Source organism: Cynoglossus semilaevis, chromosome 2 (assembly GCF_000523025.1).
Source record: "Cynoglossus semilaevis isolate Cse_v1.0 chromosome 2, Cse_v1.0, whole genome shotgun sequence".
NCBI lineage: Eukaryota > Metazoa > Chordata > Actinopteri > Pleuronectiformes > Cynoglossidae > Cynoglossus > Cynoglossus semilaevis.
Genome location: NC_024308.1, coordinates 18,978,054 through 18,989,359, shown reverse-complemented (window position 1 = coordinate 18,989,359; position 11,306 = coordinate 18,978,054). Strand labels below are relative to the sequence as shown.

Sequence of the window (11,306 nt, the reverse complement as noted above, 5' to 3'; positions counted from 1 at the left end):
AGTCCATGGGGACTCCTGTCTGACCTCATCTGTCAATCTGTCCATCACCACAGCAAACAAGAAGGGGCTCAGGGCCGATCCTTGATGAAGTCCCACCTCCACCTTGAAGTCTTCTGTCCTCCCAACAGCGCACCTCACTACTGTTGTACTATTCTCATACGTGTCCTGCACCAAACTAACATACTTCTCTGCCACTCCTGACTTCCTCATACAAAACCACAGTTCCAAAACACTGCTCATTCTGTAACACAACTAAAAAGAAAATGAAAAGGGAAATCGCTTTTACGTTTTCATGTCTGCCCCACAAAAAAAACGTTTAGGCGGTTTTGCTCAGCTTGGTTTTGCTCACACTCACAACATGGCTCTTTCTCATGCATTCCTAAGAGTTAAGATTCAGAATTCGAGTTAAATAGAATATCTGAATCGGATGCCTGTGACAGACTTGAGCAGATTAGATAAGATGTCCACATGTCCTTGTTGGCAACTGCTCTGTGTGGGCATGTGTGGACTACTAACATGGATACTTTTTAAATTCGAAATATAACATTTTTAGCGATTTGAGTTATGGCATTTAGAAAGAAAATGTAGGTGACTTAACCGGCAATGCACATATAGGGACCTGTCTGTAAAAACAAAAATGTTTTATTGAGTTTTTTTTTTTTTTTTTTTTAAATGACCGGCTGTTCTTACTTTGTTTTGGAACTGTTTAAGGGTGTATTAAACTTATCTCTCACCTTTTGTGTACTATATAAACAAAAGCCACACCCACGCCAAATAAGATCAGCCTGTGCGCTGTCACGGCGGGGACGTCCGAGTAAAGAAGTAGGTTTTTGCAGACACACCTGGGAATTATAATTAGCATCTTGAGATTAACTACATGACAATTGTGGAACTTACCACAGCGTTTTCCTTCAAAACATGGCTTGAACAGAAATTAAAACATGTTCTTAGTGAAATGTACCCTACCGAAAATTGGATGCACTCTAGGTGTTTATTCACATAGTAAAATCGCAGGGTTCTACCATACATACTGTATGTTGATCACTGGTGAAAGTGACGTTAAAGAGACGATTTGTTGTTGTGTTATCAAACTGCCACTGTGTATGTTGATCACTGGTGAAAGTGACGTTAAAGAGACGCCGGGCGATTTGTTGTTGTGTTATCAAACTGCCCGTTAAACTGCAAAGAATTTCCCTGCGCAACATCAAGGATTTTCAGAAAAGCCCGAGATATTTAAATTCACCACGAATGTCAATGTCAAAATTGTTTGCACAGTTAAACTCATGCGAAGGCATATTTTTATTTGTTGTTCTTGTTAAATGTGTTTATTTGTCAGAATAAAAGCAAAGCAAATTTATAATTGTCTTTTGGCTCCATAGTTTTGTGAACCTGATCCTGACTTTTTTTTTTTTCTCTCTCTCTCTGTTTGAGGGAAAAGCAGAAAGCAGTGTTTGCACTGACGCTGATCGCACTGATGCTGATGGTGTGCTGCAAAGTTTATCCTTCTGTTAAGCATAGCATGGTGTCTGGTACATAAAGCAAGAGAATTTGGTCTTGGGACAAATCTGGGCCGGACGGACTTATATGAAGTTTTTCAACCTTCTCGCAGCCAACTGTTCCTCAGGTTCCTTAAAAATCATCAGCCAGGTTCAGGGAGGTTTGATCTGTGCGTAGGAGGAATCTGGGCAGATGTTTGAAAGGAGATCACATAAATTCCACAGCAATCTTTCCTTTTATTTATAGTAGGAACAAGTAAGTGTCAAATAGCTTGTTTTAATGAATTATGCAAATGTAAGAAATATACACATTTGAATTTGCAAATGGGTTCAAACATGCCTTTTGCCACAAAACCTTCCCCGAAAAGCTAGATTTGCTTCTTTGACCAACACTTTGGGAGTGATGCCACTAGTACACTAACTAACATACAGTCACGTGACTGCAACTGGATGGGACAGGGACTTTGTGAGTAAAAATCAAGGTTTTATTTTATTTGTATTTAATAGCTACTCAGGAGTTCTGATCCATTTGACATATCCAACCCATTTTTTGTAACTACTTTTTAGCTCCACCTCTGGTTTCATTTAAAAAAAAAGCAGAAAGAAAAAAGAAAAGGCACTGGAGAAAAGTTGTTGACCCTGGCCATTCCTGTAACCCCCCCACCCCTCCAACCCAGCGGAGGATAGGGGGCGGGGACCAGTTACTGCAAGAGCAGCAGCAACTGTGCCCACTCGCACAAGGCCTCGGACCGGACTAGAACAATTTTTGTTAGAGCTGTCCCAACAGTTTGGTCCCACAACTGCGACATGCCGTTTGCCAAGCGAGTTGTGGAGCCTCAGTTTCTTTGCAGGTACCACATCCCGAACACGGAGGGCGTGTTGTTCGATGATCTGTTTTGCGTAAACAACCTGGCTTTGTCCCGAAGTCTGCGGCAGCTTTCGGACATGGCCCAACACGCCTGCTCCATTTTTAAGGAGCTGGAGAGCGAACTGTTATCCAACAGTCTCAGGCTCCGTGGGCTTCAGAGTAAACTTAACCGACTCCAGGAGACCTGCTCCAGATTGGATTATCAACTGGAGTTAGTGCGTGAGTACAAAAATGTATTTCTCCCTTCAAACTTTCCATTTGTCTTCACCTTTCATCTTTGCTTTATTCCATCCATGAACATAAAAACGTATTACTCGCGGACACGCACAAAGAAGCGTCATCTCTGTTCAGATGACGAAACAAGCAGTGCTGACGTCGTGGTTTAAGTTTAAAAACCTCGATTCAAAAGTGCGTAGCTAGCGGTTTGTCTATATTAAATCAAGTTTTTACGTACGACATACGTATTATCCCCTCAAACCAAAATCATTTGTACTGTATTTGTGGGACTTTCTTATAGAGCGCGAATTTTCGACGCTACCGTTGTTATATTCTTCACATAGAAACAAAGCGAAGTTTTCAAAACTAAAAAGGGAAACACGTTAAGCCCCAATGGCATACCAAACGGTGTGGCATCAATGTCGGGACTATGTTAACGAACGGAGACTAAAATAGACTTATGGAGTGAATGGAAACCCATAAATTATAGTTTCACATAGCTCTTGTAACTCAAAGAGACAAATATGTAGGAACTGAGACGGTAATGTTATTTTAGTGACTGCTACGGAAATCACACTCCTGTCCTGTCACCGCTGCATAATGCGACTTGTGGAAAAAAAAAAAAGCCGACTTTTAGGAAAACTGTACAGGCACTCTAAAAATCAACAAGTTTTAGTAAAGACGTCCATGTTTTTCTACAGAACTCATTGATTGAAATAAACTACAATTCAAACCTAAAAATGATGTGGACCCTAAATACTGGGTTACGGCATCTGATGGCAACTTTAAAACTGGAGCTTTTAGGCATTTTTATGAATTTTTTGATTACTAATATATCCTGGAATTTTGACAGTTTCATAACCTCACCCTTGTCAAAATAAAGATAGAATATTTAAAAATAAACACAAAAGCATTTTTTGCTGACATTTATGTAAATTAATAAAGTAATACTTGCAATGAGTGCAAAATGATTTTACAGCACTGTTTTGAGGCGTTACCTCCCTGTCATGGTGAATGTGTTCGCCTTCTGTCATCCAATGCTCCCACACAGCTTGCAATTCAACTTGAACGCCCTTTTAACACCAATATTAGCGTTTGGAATTCTTTGGTTAATCCACCTGAAATGATGGCAAGCCCTGAATTAGTTTGCTTAACCCTTTCATGCATGACGGTCACTACAGTGGACAGCTATTAAAATGTCATTTTCTATGATAAGAATAGGTTTTGATGGCAGAGGCGAGAGGCACGAACATGGAGGCGCAGATCAATAGGGACGGAGATTTGTGGAAAGGGGTAGCGACACTAGAGGGTGCTGTTGCTGTTGTTAGCCCTTCCGGAGCGATCGATTAAATCGATTATCGATATCAATTCCTGCTCGACTTTTGTGAGGACCTCTGTCACCCGAAAAGGAGCTTGGAGTAGAGCTCTTTCATATCGAGAGGAGTCAGCTGAGGTGAGGCGAGAGGCACGAACATGGAGGCGCAGATCAATAGGGACGGAGATTTGTGGAAAGGGGTAGCGACACTAGAGGGTGCTGTTGCTGTTGTTAGCCCTTCCGGAGCGATCGATTAAATCGATTATCGATATCAATTCCTGCTCGACTTTTGTGAGGACCTCTGTCACCCGAAAAGGAGCTTGGAGTAGAGCTCTTTCATATCGAGAGGAGTCAGCTGAGGTGGCTTGGGCATTTACATCGTATGCTCCCCAGATGCCTTCCTCGGGAGGTGCTCGGGTCGTGCCCCATTGGGAGGAGATCTAGGGGAAGACCCAGGACACGCTGGAGCGACTACGATTCTTGGCTAGCCTGAGAACGCCTCGGGATCCCCCCAGAAGAGCTGGAGGAAGTGACTGGGGAGAGGGAAGTCTGGGCGTCCCTGCTCCGACTGTTACCCCCGTTACCCGGCCCCGGATAAGCGGATGGATCGATGGATATATTTGAAAGTGCTACCATAATGCAGTAATGAGAAATCCACCAATGGAACTGACTGGGTGGAAGTCTGGAAAACATACTATACATACATATATATACACACACACGCACACACACACACACACACACACATATATATATATATATATTTGTTCAGGAAAAAATAATCTTTGAGCATTGTGACCTGATCTATCAAATATGATATAAATTGAAACTCATATATGGAAAATAATATTTGAATTCCTTTTTAAGTTTGTTCAGAGGGTGTGGTGGTTGGCTTCCGGGTGTGGGTGTACGCCTACGTATCACTCGGCGTGTTACCCCGGCAACCCGGCCCTGGATAAGTGGATGGATAGATATATACTGTATATATCTATAAAATATTTTTTCCGGACTTCCACCCAGCATTATGGCAGCACTTTTCATATTTGGAATTACACATGTATTAGATTTGTTTGTGTTTTATGTTTTTGACTGCCCACTGTTCCCCTTGGTAATGGGTTAAAAGCAAAAGCTCAGTTTTGTTGACAATACAGACCATGAAATAAATAAAATAAAATAAAATAAACTGCTTTATTGATTATTGTGCAAGACCTATGTTGGTATTGACACACTCTCCATAAATAAACTGAAAGACAGCATTAGGTGGGACAACTGAGTGCAGTGAGGCAGTGTTTTTTCTTCTCATTAATATCTTTTTTTTATTCCAAATTGATTAAATAATATAGAATAAATAAAATGAATGTTTTGCATATTTAACAGAGCCAGTTGAATAGAAAGTCAGCAGAGCTTTTACTTTATATTTCTCCTGCTGTTAGTTGTGTTTGACGAAAGTGTTGCTGTTTGATACTTCAATATTTCAGTTATTGAACACTGAGATGCATTTGAGCAGTTTTACTAAATAAGGCTAAGGTTGAACTTTATTGATCCTACACTGGGAAAAGTATTGCTGGTATTGTAGAAAAAAATAAGTTGTAACAAAATATATTTTGTAGTAACATTTGCTCCTGCGGTGTACTGTGACATTTAAATACCTTCAAACTGCTTACATTTTTGACCTATTTCCATGAGGCAAAAACATATTTTAATTGCTTTAGAGACATACACACACACAAAAAAATTATAGTATATAAGGATTCCTGTGATATAAAATAAAATGTGGTTTTAATTATGACTTCTTACCCCAGAGTTGGCCCATACGAAGACACTTGATTCCGTACCGTACCTTACACGTACACTACGTAACTTAACATAAACTTAGAATTAACTTAACCCTATAACGCCAAACGTATCACATTTGATACATGAGTTTTACAGCCCTCCACATGGGCAGTGTGATATTTTTTTCTCTGAAAAAAACAGACGTATACAAACAGATAAATGCAGTACACAGATAATCCAACAGGGAATAGTAATTCAGGATTTGGACACAGGTGAATTTTGCCAAGTTTGAAAAGATTAAGATGAGAAAAACATAAATTTTTTTTACTGAAACATCAACGGGAATAGTTACTGGGTTGATGCAGTGTGAAAATACTTACAATTTTCATATTATATGTTTTAGTAAAACTGTGTTGAAAATGGATGTATCACATTTGATACCGCAGGTATATAAGGTCATGTAACTCTAAATCAGTCAATTGTCATTTTATTGTATTTCATGCATTATATATAAGATTTTTTTATTTTTAAATTACATAATTTGGTACATTTAGAGTAAAAGAGTGTTAGGAAGGTACACAAAAATGTGTGTTATAACACGTTTAACATTCACATTACCGTAAATCCACAACTCATTGCATTTATTCACAGAAGCGCCATTTATAGTAGTTGATGAGGAAATATTTTACCCACGGAGAAAAACAATAAACTAAATATTACGCTGATATATTTGAACTATTTACATGGACGTGCGCCTCTGGTACGCATTTGGTTTGTGGCATTTGCAGCCAGTGTCAAAAGTTTGTTTTTGGTTTGTAACTTTTCCTTATTTGACACTGCATTTCGGAGTCAGCTGCAGACTCACTTTTACGCCTTTTAACCCAAATCCATAAAACGTTGCATCGTGCCTCCCAACACCCGGAGACTCTGCTTTGTGTTTTTGTATTATCGATGTATGGTGCGATGCAGGACGACTTTTTTATGGATGCAGGCAAAACACACACTCTCTCTCTGCAAAACAACTTCCGCACGAAACAGCGCCGAAACAACAATATAGTGACCATCCAGAACAAAAGTGACTCTGGAGGGGCGAACAACAACAACAACAGTGCCTACCTGTGTCCAACTTAGGTCACTACCCTTTCCCACAAATCTCAGTCCCTATTGATCTGCGACTCCATCTAACCGATTATTATTGTCAAAACCCAAGTGAAGCAAACTAATTCGGGCCTCGCCATCATTCCGGGTGGATTACCCAAAGAATTCCAACTGAATATTGGTGTTAACAGGGCGTTAAATTTAGTTAAATTGCGAGCTGGGTGGGAGCCTTGGATGACTGAAGGCGAACACACATTCACCAAGACAGGGAGGCAACACCGGGCGAGTTACACCACTATCTGCTACTGGATCGTGCATGCCTGGGCTAAGGTATCAGTCCTACATGTTGTCCGAGCTTTGACTAGACCGGAATCATCAATGAACAGCTAAGACTGTTTTGTTTCGCTTAATGCGCCTTATAATCCAGTGAGCCTTATGTATGAAAATAGACCCGTTCATTGATATTGCGCCTTATAATCTGGTGCACCGTATGGTCGGAAAAATACGGTACTTTTATATATATATGTATATATATTGTTTGTTACGTCTCTTTTTTACATATGCATATTAAGCCTATACTGCATATATGGCTTTTCCTTTTTTCCTGTTGTGCTATGAGCAATGACATGTAATGTTGTTTGATGTAAATCAAAATGATAATTAAGTATCTATCTATAAAGGAAAGTGAACTATTAGTTGTCATTGTGACACTGCACACAACGAAATGTGACCTCGTGCCATGCTCAGAGCACCTCAGTTGGCAGCTGGTTGACTCAAACCTGAAGCCTTCCGGACCCAAGTCTGTTCCTTAACCACTAAGCCACAACTGCCCAAAAGAGAGGAGTTACCAGTGATCTGCGAAAAATATTTTGAGTTGTTTTTTTTTTGGCTTAGACCTAGATGCTAATATATTTTTTATTCACCATCTGTAAACTATTATTGTCAGTTTCCCAATGGCATTTCACAAGGCGAATGTTGGCTGATACAAATGTTCATCTGATGCATCTGATGCATCGGTGATGCATCCCTAGTTATAATTAAACTGATAACCAAACATAACATTTTAGATAACAAACGGGAACTGTCTCGGTAAAGATAAAATGTGGTTAAAAGTAACCATATATACAAATATTAAGTCTACATAATTGCTCTTAAAATGTTTTTTATATGTAGTTTTATTTGTTTGTTTTTTTTTTTATTTCAGCGGAATCCAGTCTTGACATTGAATGTAAGGTGAAATCCCATTACCAGATAACGTATCACCATCCAAAAAAAATCTTCCAACCATCTTCGCGGCCAACGTGTGTGGATGAGCTCTACAGGCAGGCCAGTTTTGGCTTGTGGATGCTGCACAGTGGTAAGATACTCTGAGTTCCATGTTATGGTCATGACAGTAATGACAATTGTCAGAATATAGAGGTGTTTTCAATAATGAAAATCAATGAAAAAAAGAAAAAAAAATACCGACATTGACACTTGTTGTTAACCATTAAATTACCAGTCATTTTTGCTAAGACCTGAGATCTCTGCAAGATCGGGATATGTCCTTATTGCAAAATATAAAGATAAAATGTCCACCCAGACGTTCCTAGAATTCTCAACATCCATACTAGGTAATGTCATTAGAAAAGCTTTGGTCTATTATAGACATTAACTATATTTAAGGTTATTAATCTAAGGTTCGCTAAAATATAGATACATTGCTAGACATTTGGCATAAGAATTTGATATTGATATATGATATATCAATGACTAGCGATATTCTCAGCTTTGTATAGTGTTATGTCTTTGCCTTTTACAAAGATAGAGAGAGAGAGAGGGATGGAGACTTTAGTCCTTTAATAAAGCACTTGCACTGATTAGCTACAAACACTCATTATTGTAAACTGTTAATCCCAGATGCTTAGAAAAAAAAGAATTGAAAACAAACAAAAAAATGGTTTCTTGTAAAAAAAACCCACAATTTATAATTTATTTATTATAATAAAAAAACAACATAATATATTTGATTATTGGTGAAATATTTACAACCTTTTTTTAAATTTTGTTTTCCATCTTGTCTCTGTAATTACATTTTTCTTACTGTCGTCTTTCCCATTCTCATTGTAAAGTCACAACACATAACTACTGTATCTTTAGCTTGCGTTCTAGGTGCTTTTCGCCACCTTTGAGAAAACGAATGCACTCTAGGAAGCAATAAGAAAATCTCCACAGTAATTGTTATGTTAAAATTGTAATTTTTTATTACTAACTAACTTAACACCCATGTTTATTGCAGATCACCAAAGGAGACAATCAGGAAGCAGTGAGCAAATTGCAACTGTGCCTCGGATACCCAAGTACCCCGCCGCTAACAGTAGAAAACACAGAACCTCAAATTTAACAATGGTGAGTGTTTTTCTCTAAACATGGTTATAGTGCTGATGCATTACCAATCACGTAGGCTCTTTTTTTGCAGATGTAGATTAATCTACTGCGTCTGATAATATCACTTCTAATTGTATCACTCAATTTAAAAAAAATGACTGAGCAATGAGACACAGATAGGAAAATGCCAATAAGATCATAAAAATATTTTTTACATTGTCTTGCTGATCTTTTATAGTTGGAATTTTTGGTTTGTACACGAGAGTACCTACTAGTTTCTACACCATTGTCATGGATGATATCTATATATCTATATATATATATTAAACAAACATAACCTTTCACTACGCCTGCACAATTAATCCTACTGTATTTCCATTAGTATCCCGATGTGAACGTGCATGAAAAACACATAAAAAAACACACATGTAAAAGCCTGTCTGAACACTGTAGCTAATCAGGTGATGTCCTTCTTGTGGGAACCATAATCAGAGGAGTGGAGAGAATGGAGTAGAGTTTGGAGAATAGGGCGTTTGTAGAAACATCTAGGGATAAGCACACCACCTGCTGCGCCATCATAAAGAGTCGCACGAGCAATTTATTGACAGTCAATCTAAAATGGAAATGCCAAGCAGGAGTAAAGTAAAGTTGTTAACCATTAAATTACCAGTCATTTTTGCTAAGACCTGAGATCTCTGCAGTAATGTGACAATCACAGCAGCAACAGCCCATTGTTCAGAATGTTGTTCAGCCAAGCCAACTGAATGACTTCAGGCCGGTCACCCTTAAACTTAAAACTTAAACTTACATCCCATTGAGACCCTCACATCCAATCATCACAAAGTGTCCGGAGCGGCTGGTCCTGAGGCACATCAAGCCTTTTTTGTCTGTTGACAGGGCTAATAGCAGATGGGAAGAAGCTGTTTTTGTGCCAAGAGGTTTTGGTCCGGGAGGACCTTCTGCCAAAGAGTTTGTGACCGGGGTGAGAGGGGGTCGGTTGCAATCTTTTTAGCTCGCATTAGGGTTCTGGAGGTGTACAGGTCCTGTAGCGAAGGTAGGTTGCAGTCAGTTGCCTACTTACTCGGCAGAGCGGATGATCCGCTGCAGTCTGCGCAGATCCTTTGCGGTGACCGCAGCGTACCAGATGGAGATGGAGGAGGTGAGGATAGACTCGATGATGGGGGTGTAGAAGTTCACCATCATTGACTTTGGCAGATTGAACTGTGTCAGCTGCCTCAGGAAGTACATCCTCTGTTGGGCTCTTTTGATCTGGGAGCTGATGTTTAGCTCCCATCTAAGGTCCTATAGGTGATGATGGTTCCCAGGAAGCGGAAGTGTTTCCACAGTATCCACAGGGAGAATCACCCAGGGTGATAGGCGCGGATGGGGGTGGGCTCTTTCTGAAGACCACTGTCATCTCCACTGTTTTTAGGGCATTGAGCTCTGAGTTGTTGAGTCTACACCAGGTCACCAGGCGGTCAATCTCCCATCTACACGACTCTCTCTCTCCATCAGAGATGAGTCCGATTAGGGTGGTGTCATCCGCGAACTTCAGGAGCTTGACGTTCTGATGGCTCAAGGTGCAGGTGTTTGTGTACAAGGAGAAGAGCAGAGCAGAAGAGAGACTCCTGTCAATTAGGAAGTCAGTGGTGGAGTCAGGTGCACTGAGCTGGAGTAGTTTACTAAACTACTAAAAAAGTCATATCCATTTAAAGATAAGGATAATTTGGCAAAAGATAATCTAATTTTAAATTAATAGGTCATTCAAACTCTGATACTATCAGAATAGAAGTTTTAATTTAAAAATGTAATGCTCAGTACTACAGGTCTGTACTAACGGGTGGTACTGGCTGACCAATCCTTGGAACAAAAAAGGTTAGGGACCGCTGGTATAGATGTAACTACTCCATAACAGACTAATACATGTTTCTGCAATTGATTATTATTTGATTGATTATGAAAAACGTTTAATTATTTAGGTTAAGAAACTCTGCGTCATGAACTTTACTTAATGCTTTTTAAGCTCCCGCGGGCCACACAAAACGGCTTGGCGTGCCGCATTTGGCCCCCGGGCCTTGAGTTTGACACGTATGATCTAGAGCAGGGATGTCAAACTCATTTTCACCGGGGGCCACATTAGCAATACAGTTCCATTTGAAGGGCCGGTTGT

General features: G+C 39.6%; 1 protein-coding gene across 1 annotated transcript in view; it reads left to right on the top strand.

Annotated features, from left to right (window-relative positions):
• Positions 1–2,000: 2,000 nt before the first annotated feature.
• The window catches only part of LOC103376802 (Nance-Horan syndrome protein-like), a 26,269-nt gene continuing 16,963 nt past the window's right edge, over positions 2,001–11,306 (top strand). Inside the window, exons 1-3 of the mRNA XM_025053831.1 lie at positions 2,001–2,583; positions 7,974–8,126; positions 9,048–9,157. Of these exons, the coding sequence (XP_024909599.1) occupies positions 2,304–2,583; positions 7,974–8,126; positions 9,048–9,157 (543 nt within the window). The 5' untranslated portion in view covers positions 2,001–2,303. The remainder of the gene's footprint in view (positions 2,584–7,973; positions 8,127–9,047; positions 9,158–11,306) is intronic.